Genomic DNA, 11,710 nt, shown 5'->3' with positions numbered 1-11,710 from the left:
AGCAAGGGCAGTGCTGCGGGGGGGGCGGGCAGGGGGGGGCACCTGGGGTTCCTCTGCAGTATCCCCCACCCGGTGTTCCAGAGGCCAGCCCTGAGGCTGGCCCGGGACCCTCCGGGTGGCGCACGGGCTGCCTCTGTGGGGGCCGAGTGGGCTGGGCTGCTGCGCTGAGGGTCCCGGCTGCTCGCGCTCGGCCGCTCCCTTAGGCCCCGCCCCTTCTCCCGCAGGTGACCGGGAGACCACCTCCGGGCCGCCGGCATCGCGTAGGTGTGCTCCTCCTGGCCCTGACCCAGAGGCGCCCTTCAGTGAGGGGCCCTTGGATCTCCTGTGCCTGTCACCCGTCCTTAGGCCAGTGGGGCTGCGGTGCTGGACACGCCCCTTCTCTGGGGCTCACTGCTGCCCCTCCCACTGTGCCAGCAGGGTGTAGAGCCCTGGGGGAGACAGCAGGCCCAGGCCACACCCGGCTACCTCTAGGGTGTCTTCCTTGCTGTCTGGGGCTTTGGGCCTGGTGCACCGTGGCCTCTTGAGTACTGGGTGTGTGTGTGTGTCCAAGTCACAGCTGCAGGCAGCGAGCCAGTCAGGGTCGTGAAGCTGCCCTCTGTCTCCTCCCTCCCGATCCAGCCCCGGGACCCTCTATGGGGGGAGCGGCACTAGGCCCACCTCCCCTCCCCCTCCTCAGAGGCTCAGGTGGCCCAGGCCCAAGGTCACAATCCCCCAGGCCCTGCTGGCACATAGGGAAGACCCGCCTCTCACTGTCTCTGCAGGACCATCCCCTCCCCTGGCCCCTCTACCTGCCCTGGAGGCTGGCGTCCTGCCCATGACCTTCTGCCTGGTCCTCGGCACCATCCTGAGCGTCGTTGCCCTGGTCCTGGGAGCACAGTGGTGTCGCCGCCAAGGGTCCTGCACGGGTAGGTGGGTTGGGCTGGTGAGGTTGACACAGGCCCTGGGGATGGGGAGGCTGGGGGTGTGCTGAGACCCCAGCCCACTGCAGGCCTTCTCTGTCCTGGTCACTGCTCTGTGTGCCAGGTCCCACCCAGATTTCCCTGCAATGACTCCTCAGTGGCACATGACTGGGTGCCCAAGAAGCACGTGTTCCTTTGGGAGCTGCGGCAGGAGGGGCTGGGGTCTAGGGGGTCCTGGCACGCAGGAGAGGCCCCTGCGGGGGGCTGGCAGCAGTGGGCTTAGACTGTGGCAGTGGCCCTCCTAGAGGTTCTGGTGTGGCCTTTGCAGGTTCTGGAATGTTGGGGAACGTGCCCTCGGAAGGGGTTTATGAGGACATCGGAGCTGTCCCCATGTGGGAGAAGGATGAGGGGCCCAGTGTGTCCTGGGACCTGGTGAGGGGGGAGGAGTATGATGACGCCTGGGAGCCCGAGCATGGCCCCGAGGACGAGCACCAGGACGAGGACGAGGACCAGGACCAGGACCAGGACCGGGAGCAGGACCAGGACGAGGGGCTGCCGCTGAGCCCTGCAGGTGTGCATCTGTGCGCCGTGGTGTCCATCGTGCTTTTGCTACTCTGCTGCTTCTACGCCCGAGGCCCTGCTCTGGCCAGTGCCTACATTTAAAGATCCTAGAGCCACCTGTCCCTGTGTCCGTAACCCTCACTCCCATCAGAGGCTTGGGTGTTGGGGAACGCGGTCGTCGTCACATTGGAATCTTCTTGTGGGCAGATGTGGAGTTTAGGGAGGGCCCTAGAATTTAATTTCGGTGTGTCTGTGTCCACGCACTCCGTTGGTCGGCAGGGCCCGAGCAGACAGGGTGAGAGGCGGCACGGTGCGGGAAGCAGCTTGGTCTCACCCCCGCTCGCACTGTCCAGTTTCTGGCTGGCTCTCTGGCTTCAAGGTATGGCCACAAAGCAGGGCAAAGAAGTCCTGGTGGCCCTGAGGAGTTGCTGAGGGTCCCGATACACGTCTTTCTCCTTAAATGCAGGTGGAGGTCCTCACAGCCCAGGCCTCGAAGCTCAGGCTAGCATGAAAGATCATGGTGGCCCCAGGACATGATGGCCATGAGCTGGCCGTGAGGGGACATCAGCGAGACCAGAGGGTGTGGGAGAACCCAGGTCCCCTGGGGGCCTTCATCTTCCTCCTTTCTAAAAGTGATATCATTAAACATCCTGGAACTCATTTATTCATCCATTAACGGGTCGCAGAAATGCCCCGCAGCCACCCACCAGGGCCCAGGTTCTGCTTTGGGCCCGTTCACCCCACCAGCTCTGTTGTGCGCATGGACTGTCCTCAGCTGTCCTCTTGCCCGCAGGTTCTCCAGGGGTGTGGGGTGGGGCTACCCATAAACTAGCTCCGGCCGCCTCACCTTTCATAGGCAGACAGACCCCACCCACCTGGCTCAGGTGTTGTGCCAGATTTACAGAACTCGCAGCTGACCCCACAACTCCATTATCACCACACCCCTGACCACACCCCTGACCACACCCCTGACCACACCCTGACCACACCCACCTTGACAGGGCTTCCCCTAACACACCTCTGCCACACCCTTTCTGGGAAATGTTACTCTGCATCCTCTTCCCCGTGTGGGCCTGGGACAGGTTTGCAGATGACCGCACCCGTCCGCATCTGGATCTTTCTCAGCTGCCACTCCCAGGTCGGCGTCCTGCAGAAGACCAGGTTCAGTCATCCTGAGTCCCTTACCTGCAGGTCTACCCATTGGTGCCAGCAATTACCAGCGACCTCCCAGTGTTCCCCTCAGGGCCTCTGAGCACCGCCTCCCCCACCTCCAGCCCTTCCCCTGTGCCCACTCTGGGCTGTCAGAGGTGCTGCACGTGGTCTCGAGGCCCACCATGCTGGAGAAGATGAACTTGAAGGTCCCTTTTGCACAGGAAGCCCTGACAAGGGAAATAGGGTGATGTCCAGAGAGGCTGGACAGAGCCTCTGGGGTGAGGCAGGGTGAGGAAGGCAAGTGTCCAGGTTCTGGGGCCATGGCTGGAGCAGCTCCTGACGGGGCCTTGGAGGACGAGAAGGGATGTCCTGGACATCTGAGCTCACCTTGCACCACTGTGCACACACGGGGCCCACCTTCTGGCCCTAGGAGTTGGCCCACCTGGCTCATGGGTGCATGCTGGATGTCCCTGGGGATGGGGGAAGGTGTGCAGGGGGTGGGTGTCCTCAGGCTCAGGAGGGAGAGAAGTGAGCTGGCAGGAAGTGGGGTGGGGGTCCGAGCATGGGACAGGGGACCTGGAAGACAGGGGTAACAGAGAAAGGACCTCAGCCCAGCAGTTGGAAAAGGTTGGGGCTCTGGGAAGGGTGCAGGGTCCGTCACCTTTCCCCGCACAGCGCCCCCCTCGCCTGCCCTGGGCACCCAGGCCGCACGCATTCAGGGCTGTGTGCCCCTGAGGCCTGAGCTGGGGGTGTGGCTCAGCGCGCTGCCAGGCTGCGGTGTGGCAGGGGCTGGAGGGGCCCTCCTGCCTTCTCTGGAAATCCACGCTGGTCTGAAGACCTGAGCTGCCTTCTCTTAAAATGATCTCTGGCATATCTTTTGGGAAGTAACCGTTAGAAATGTTATTCTGCTTACAAAACAATACACACTCTTGTAAATTTAAAAACTCATAGACCCAAGAAAAATTAAAAAATGCTATTCAATCACTCAGAAGTGAATACTTCAGCATCTTGCTTTACATCCATGGAGAACGTTTTTTTGCACAGACGCAGATACAAGCATGAGGTACAGTAATGCCTCGGGTGCACATCCTGCTTCCTGTTCCCCCTGAAACATGCAGTTGACGTCGTTTTAAATGGCTGCCTCGCATCCCATCCTACGTATCTTCCCTCATTTATTCCTCTCCTGTTTACAGGCTGCTTTTCAAGGACACCATGCTCACAGAGAGGTGTGTGCACCTTTTATGAGTGCCGGCTACAGATCAGGCATGTTTTTATGGGTTTTGACCAAACTACTGTGTCTGTTCATGGAGCAGAGGAGCTGGGCTCGATCCTTGTTCTTCAACTCAGTTTTTGTGTGAGGCAGAGAAAAGCGTGTCTCCCATGGAGCCCTGGCTCCTGGCTCTGAGGCCGTCCCTCCTTTGTCAGTCTCCCACCTGGGTCTGCACTGGGCACCTGCTCTGCAGGAAGCCCAGCCTCAGCTGCTGGCGCTGTCTGGGCTCAGGCCTGGCAGGGGAGCTCGTCCCCCACAGGGCAGAGGACGGCTCTGATTGACAGCTCCGATACTGCTGGGGAGATGGGTGGGGCTCACAGGCTTCCTCCTCAGAACAGCTTCCCACTGAGCTGGAAGCCACCTCCCAAACTGGGTAGAACACACTCGCCCGTGTGCCTATGCCTGGAGTGGCTGCAGCAGCGAAGGGGACCAGGAATGGCATTGTCCCCTCCAAGGCTGTGGCCCCTCCTCCTGGCCTGCTGGACCCTCCCTCTAGGTGAGTGCTGCTGTCTGCAGGCCTTCGGCATCCCGGGTCCAGAGGGGAGGGGATGACATAGCTCAGGGGTGTGCATCCTGGGAGCCTCAGCCTTTCGCAGGCAAAGCGAGGGGACCCACGCGTGTGTGTGTGGGAGGCTGAGCCCGTAGCTGGAGATTCCACAGAAAACGGTCCTTAGACTTTCGTTTTTGTCAACTTTTGACTTTATGGCCGTCATCAACACCGTCAGTGACGTGTGAGAAAAATTGAGGAAATTGAAATTAAGGGTACAAATTGGGATGGAAGGCGAAAATTAGATTTCTAATTTTGAAAATTCTGGACGAAACATTCCGGAGCTCAGCTTGGCACGGGCGGCCGCTGTGTTTGCTCCGAAGGCCGGGCGGCAGACTCCGTGGCTCTGCTGAAGGGCGGGAACCACTGCGAGGGCCTGGTGCAGGTGCAGCGCGCCGGGCGGCAGGGCGCTGTGTGCGGGGACAGCTGGAGCCTGGACGAGGCGGCCGTCGTCTGCAGGCAGCTCGGCTGCGGCACCGCCCGCTTCGCGCCCAAGTACGCCGTGTGGTACGAGGAGACCCAGCTGCTGCTGCTGCAGGGCGTGCGATGCGCGGGCACCGAGGCCTCGCTGTGGGACTGCGCCCTGGGGCCGTGGGGCCCGGTGCGGGGCTGCGCGTGTGAGTGCTATGGCGTCGTGCAGTGCTCAGGTGAGGCCCAGCCCTGTCCCCACCCACCCCGCAACCGCGAGCAGCTCCGGCGGAGCCCCTTAGACCCACACTGCGAGGACCCCGTGCGAACAGCCGTGTCCCCTCCGAAGGCGGGGATGGCACACGCGAGGAACACCTGCGCGTCCCCAGCTGCAGGTCGCACGCCCAGGGCAGCCCTTTCTGGGTCTGGCGTGAGGCCCAGTGGTGACCACGCAACCTTCTGCAGTGAAGGGTCCTGGCCTCCCTCTCCCATGGGCTCAGGCGCTGTGGCCCTGGCCCTCTGCCCCGCGAGGCCTCCCCATGCCTCGGAGCTCGTCTGGCTGTGCACTCCGGCCGTCGCCCAGGGCACAGGACACGCTGCTCGCCCCGCCCCTCCTCAGTGGTCCTTGGAGGGAGGAAGGTCCTTGGCTGGACAGGCCGCTGGCTCCGCCCGGACAAAGGCCAACCCCTCTCTCGGGTCCCCAGCCACTGCCTGCGGAGGGGGATATGCCCCAGTCCAGGGGGAGATGGAGCTCAGGTAAGGAGGGCCGGCCTCTGTGCTTCCTGCAGGTGGGAATCTGGCCAAGGTCAGGCTGGAAGCGGGAGGCAGCCCCTGTGCGGGGACCCCACAGTTCCATCTGTCAGACAGCCTCGTCCAGGTGTGTGGCTTGCAGGCGAAGGAGACCGGTGTCTTGTGCAGGAGTCTGGGGTGCGGCGAGGCACTCCAGGCATCCAGACCCCACAACATCCAGGACCCTGGAGACCGGAGCCCTAAGATCGTGACCTGCCAGGGAACAGAGTCCAGCATCTTCAACTGCAAGCTCGACGTGAACATTTGGTACCAATGCAACTTTCTGACGGAAGCCCAGGTTGTGTGTTCAGGTAGGGACGCCAGCCCCGGGCCTCTGAGGGGAGCACCGTTTCACAGCTGGGAGGTCCACTGCCTAGAAGAGAGGCAGACGAGTGTGCCCACCCCCTGCCCATCGGTTGGCATCCCTGCCCGGGGAAGGAGAGCAACTTGGAGCATCCCCAGAACTCTGCCCGCACCCCCACCCCGTCCGTAGTCACGCAGGGAGGTGGCTCTCTCCAGCGTCTGCTCTCTTGGCTCAGCGGGCGGGATTGGGATTGTGCATTTGCTCTCAGAATTTGAGTGAGATGCCAAGGGCGAGGGCGGCCGAAGGAGGGGGGCGGGGGGAGCCCTCCTGGCCCGCAGGCCCCAGGAACCCTGGCGCTCCCTTCGGGCCCCTCAGGGCCAGGCTGGGTGGTCCTGGTCCTCCTGCAGCCTCCTCCCTGTGGGGTGGAGCAGGCGGCCACTTCCCCAGAGGCCTGCCTCTGAGGCGCCTCCTCCCCCAGGACACACCGAGGCCCGGCTGGTGGACGGCGAGCACCCCTGTGCTGGGCGTCTGGAGGTGAGGCGCGGCCTGACCTGGGGCTCCGTCTGCGACGCCGACCTGGACCAGGCCACGGCCCACGTGGTGTGCCGGGAGCTGCACTGCGGCTCGGCCGTGTCCAGGCCCCGGGGTGCCCACTTCGGCCCGGGCTCTGGGCCCGTGTGGACGGAGGCCTTCCGCTGTGCGGGCAACGAGTCCCTGCTGTACCAGTGCCCGCGGGGGCCTGGGCACCAGTGTGGACACGGCCAGGACGCCGGGCTGCGGTGCTCAGGGGGAAGTAAGTTCTCCGATTGTTCTCTTAACTTCCTCGAGGACTGCTCAGTGCCAGAGTGAGAGACACAGCTGACTGTACTGACCTTGAACCCTTGACTTTGCTGGGCTTATTTGCTTTATCGTTCTTTGTGGTCCGGAAGGATTTTCTAGGGACTGCGTCTCTGTGAGCGCAGACAGGCTTCCCGCCTCCGTTCCCGTCCGGAGGCCTCCGATGTCTCTGTCTGGCCTGACTGCTGTGGCCAGACATCCCCGGCAGTGTGGGACAGTGGTGGTGACAGCGGACGTGCCTGTCTTCCTCCTGCCTCCATGGGAAGCTTCAGTTTTTCGCCATGGAGCATGTTAGCTGTGGGTTTTTCATAAATGCCCTTTATCATGTTGACGAATGTTCCTTTCTTTTCCTAGTTCAGTGTTTTCATCATGAGAGTCTTGAATTTTGTCAAATGCTTTTTCTGCATCAACTGAGATGTTCATGTTTGGTTTTCTCTTCGTTCCGTTAGTGAACTGAAGCGATCTGGTATGGGGCTTTTTTTGTTCAGAGATTTTTGTTTGCTGATTCATTCTCTTTACTTTTTTAAAGCCTCTTCATATTTTCTATTTCTTACCGAGTCATTTGTAGTACTTTGTGTGTTTCTAGAAATTCGCCCATTTCATGTAAATTTTCTAATGCGTTGGGGTGCGCGTTCGCAGTGTTCACTTATGTTCCTTTTTGTAACTCTGGTAGTAATGCCTCCACTTTCTTTTCTGATTTTAGTCATTTGAGTCGTCTCTGTTTTTTTTTTTTTTTTCTTCTTTTTTTCTACTTTGGCCAATCTAGCTAAATTGAGAATTTTGTCGACTTTTTCAAAGAATAAACTTTTGTTGTCATTATTCTGATAGTCACGTCCTGCTGGCGTGGGGGCAGCCTCCCTCCTTTGCCACTCTGTTTTCCTCTGAACACTTCTTTTGCTTCAATCTGTTGAAGTTTTGATATCTTGTTTTTCATTTCCATTCATCTCAAAGTATTTTCAGTTTTCCTTGTGATTTCTTCTTTGACCCAGTGGTTGTTTATGAGAGTGTTGTATTTGTGAATTTTCCAGTTTTTTGTTGTTGTTGTTGTTATTGATTTCTAGCTTCATTCCACTGTAGTCAAAGATGATATTTTTATGATTTCAATCTTTTCATATTTCCTCAGACTTGATTTGTAGCCCCAAATATGGTCCGTCCTGGTGGATGTTCCATGAACTTTTGGAAAGAAGGTGTACCCGGCTGCTGTTGGGGAGCATCGTGTTCTGTATGTCTTGAGGTTTAGTTGTTTTAGTTCTTTATTTTCTAATTGACCTATGTGTATTATTCATTATTAATAATTAGTAAAAATGAGATATTAATGGCTCTAATTATAATTTTTAAATAATTCATTTCTGCCTTCAATTCTGTCAATTTTTGTGACTGTTATTAGATGCATATATTTATAATTGCATCTTCTTGGTGGATTAGCCCTTTAATCAGTATATAATCTTTGTCTCGTAACTTTTTCAAACATAAAGTCCATTTTTTTCTTTTTTTTAAGTCAATTTATTCTAATATTAACATAGCTACTGCAGTTCCCTTTTGGTCAATGTTTGCATGGCTAGGCTTTTCAGCCTTTCACTGTAGACCTGTTCTGTCTTTTGACCCAAAGTGGTTCATTCAGGATAGCATATCGTTGGACAACGTTTTTTAAAAATCCATTCTACCTTTCTCTGCCTTTTAATTAGAGAGTTTAATCCCCTTACATTTAAAATAATACCGATAAGGAAATATTTTCTTCTGTCATTTAGGTACTTGTTTTCTATATGTTATGCAGTTTTTGTTTGTTTGTTTCTCAGTTCTTCTAATACTGCCCTTTTCTGTGTGTTTAACTGACTTTTGTAGTCTACCATTTTGACTCCCTTATCATTTTTTTTTGGCGGGGGGGATACATTTTAAAGATTTTTACCTAGTGGTTAACCTGGCAATAATAACATCTTAAATTTTTAAAACTCTAGTTTGAGTTAAAACCAACTTAGCTTCAATAGTATGTATAATCCCTGCTCCTATACATTTATTGTCATAAGTTATATCTTTATACATTGTGTTCCATTATCATAGATTTATAATTAATGTTTTTTGCATTTATCATTTAAAACATATAGGAAAAATAGAGGAGTATTAACCCCCCAATACAATAATGTTGGCTTCGTGTTTTCCTACGTAATCACTTTCAACAGTGTTCTCTATTTAATAGTACGGCCTTGACTTACCGTCGAGTGTTTTTTTATGTCAGCCTGAAGTACTTACTCCCTTTAGCGCTTCTTCTAGGACAGCAATGAATCCCCTCGGCTCTGCTTTCTTTTTTCTTTCATTCTTGAAGAATAGCTAAGCTGGATGTAGGTTTTGCGGTAACAACTTTTCTCTCAGCACTTTAAGTATGTCATCCCTCTGTCTCATGGTTTCCATGGTTTCTGATAAGAAATCAACTGTTAAAATTGTCGAGGGCCCTTTTACGTGGCAAGTCACTTCTCTTTTGCTGTTCTCAGGACTCTGTATTTGGGGCGCGACAGTTTGATGAGAATGTATTTCGGTGTGCATCTTTTGGGATATAGTCTGCTTGGAGTCTGTTGAGCTTCTTGGATGTGTTGGTTCATGTTTTTCATCACGCGTGGAGAGATTTTTATCATTATTTCTTCAGATATTTTCTCTCCCTCTTTCTTTCTCCTCTCTTCCTAGTACTCATTTTATTTGTACATTGGTACGCTTGCTGCTACCCTACAGGTTTTTTAGGATCTAGTCATTTTCTTTCGTTCTTCTTTCTTTCTGCTCCCCAGACTGGATAATCTCAGTGGGCTGGTCTTGTTTATTGTTTCTTTCTTTTGCCTGCTTAAATCTTCTCTTGACCCCTGAAGTGAATCTTTCAGTTCAGTTATTTCACTTTTAAGCTCCAGAAATTCCCTTTGGTTCCTTTCCAAATAATTTGTATCTCTTTATGGGAGTTCCCTAAGTGAGGAGACATCGCTGCCCGCTCCCTTCGGGTCTTCGAGCATATTCAAGACAGTGTATTTAAAGTCTCCGTTGAGCAGGTCTCATGACATAGTTCCCTCAGGGACAGTTTCTATTTTTTTTTTCCTGTGAACGTGCCTTACTTCCTTGATACTTTGCATATATCTTACTTCTTTTTGTTGAAAACTGGACATGTTTAAAGTATTAAAAATGACAGCTCTGAAAACCAGACCCTCTCCCCACCCCAGGTCTTTTGCTAAGTGTTGTGCGGTTACAGTTGTTTGCTTAGTGACTTCTCTAAGCTCTTTTGGTAAAGGCTCTATTCTTTGTCGTGTGTGACCACTGAGGTCCTTTTTTCTTTATCTCAGTGGTGAGATAGCAATTTAACAGAGATTTTCTTAAATGCTTGTAGCCAAAAATAAACAAACGAAGCTCATAACTTTTGGTCTTTCCAGGTTAGCTCTTTGTTGGATCACACCTTCAAGGCTGAGGCAGGCCAATTTTCAACTTTGCCTTAGTATTTATTTCTTGCCTGCCAGAGGCAAATTTGCCAACTTCTTGCTTCATCAAGTGTTTCGCAGTTGTAATTTTCTGATTAGATACTAGAATTTCTAGAAAGCTGGTTAAGACAGTTTTATCAGGCTACCTAACCATTGTTTAGGGGAGAGACGGAGTTCGCAGCTTGCTCCTCTGCCCTATCTCAGGCTTTCCTTCCCAGTTACAGGGTGTGGGTGACCGTTCAGGCTCATGCTGAGATCCAGGCGCCAGTGTATGCAGACACGGGGCAGTGGGGCCCCGGTGCCCTGCTGCTCCCTCGGGTGTTGGCTGCTCAGGGGAAGCGGCCACTCTGCAGACCAGCACATTCTGCCTTAGTGTCCCGTCCTGCCGGCATGGAGGCAGCATCCCTCAACTTCATTTTTTATCAGTGTTCCCTGCTTTCGCTTACCTTGCTGAGTACTGGAAATCTGACGTTGCCTGTTTTCCCCAGTGTAATCACAACTGGTGATCACAACTGGTGGTGGACAGGTGTATTCTGGTGTGCCCTGCCCACTATTTACAGCCGCCTCACGGGGCAAAGCTGTTTCTTGCTCTCAGCCTGAGAGTGGGCGCTGTTTGCCCGAGCTCGCGGTTAAGGATGGACACGGCCAGGACGCCGGGCTGCGGTGCTCAGGTGAGGCCGGGGGGAGGTGAGCTCTGAGGCTCGCTCGCCTGCCTCCTTTCCTGCTGCCTCCCTCCAGGACCCTGCTGGGCGCTCTAAGTCCAGCTCTCAGGGTTCCTCTGGCCAGGGGTGCGTGTGCCAACAAGAGGCTACACCCCAGCGAGAGAGCGAGCTGAGCCTAGGGGTGGGGGCAGGCGAGAGCCTGAGACCTGCTGCTTTGGCCACCAGGCAGTGCTGACACCCCCTCCCCCGCAGGGTTCCGGCTGGTCAACGGCAGCAGCAGCTGTGAGGGGCGAGTGGAGCTCCAGGTTCAGGGCGCCTGGGCGCCCCTCTGTGCCGCCCACTGGGACCTGGCAGACGCCACCGTCCTCTGCCACCAGCTCAACTGTGGCAGCGCGGTGGCCACACCTCGAGAAGGCCACTTTGGGGACGGGGACGCTCCCATCTGGCCTGACGTGTTTCACTGTGTGGGGACAGAGCCCTATCTGTGGAATTGCCCAGTGGGCACGCTGGGGGCCCCCTCCTGTGACCCGGGAAACGCCGCCACCGCGGTCTGCTCAGGTGGGTCGGCAGGAGCGCTGGGCAGAGCGGGCTGGGAGTGGACGACGGGGCTGTGGCGGAGGCGGGGGCCCCCTCTCCCCTCTCGGGGCCCAGGTCCCGGCGCCTGACACCCTGCCGGCCCCTCCCCCGTCCCTCCCAGGTCTCCCCGACGCCCTGCGGCTGAGGGACGGGCAGAGCCGCTGTGATGGCCGCGTGGAGGTGTCCCTGGACGGCGCGTGGGGCCGCGTCCTGGACGACGCGTGGGACCTGCGTGGCGCAGGCGTCGTGTGCCGGCAGC

General features: G+C 55.6%; 1 protein-coding gene across 1 annotated transcript in view; it reads left to right on the top strand.

Moving 5' to 3' along the window:
* Positions 1 to 4,584: 4,584 nt before the first annotated feature.
* Positions 4,585 to 11,710, top strand: part of LOC112480493 (scavenger receptor cysteine-rich type 1 protein M130-like) — an 11,243-nt gene continuing 4,117 nt past the window's right edge. Inside the window, exons 1-6 of the mRNA XM_025047540.1 lie at positions 4,585 to 4,606; positions 4,753 to 5,076; positions 5,626 to 5,937; positions 6,409 to 6,723; positions 11,128 to 11,433; positions 11,573 to 11,708. Of these exons, the coding sequence (XP_024903308.1) occupies positions 4,585 to 4,606; positions 4,753 to 5,076; positions 5,626 to 5,937; positions 6,409 to 6,723; positions 11,128 to 11,433; positions 11,573 to 11,708 (1,415 nt within the window). The remainder of the gene's footprint in view (positions 4,607 to 4,752; positions 5,077 to 5,625; positions 5,938 to 6,408; positions 6,724 to 11,127; positions 11,434 to 11,572; positions 11,709 to 11,710) is intronic.

This window comes from Pteropus alecto, unplaced genomic scaffold (genome assembly GCF_000325575.1).
Source record: "Pteropus alecto unplaced genomic scaffold, ASM32557v1 scaffold74, whole genome shotgun sequence".
Classification (NCBI taxonomy): Eukaryota; Metazoa; Chordata; class Mammalia; order Chiroptera; family Pteropodidae; genus Pteropus; species Pteropus alecto.
Note: the sequence above shows the minus strand (reverse complement) of the source record. Positions and strands in the feature narration are given on the sequence as shown.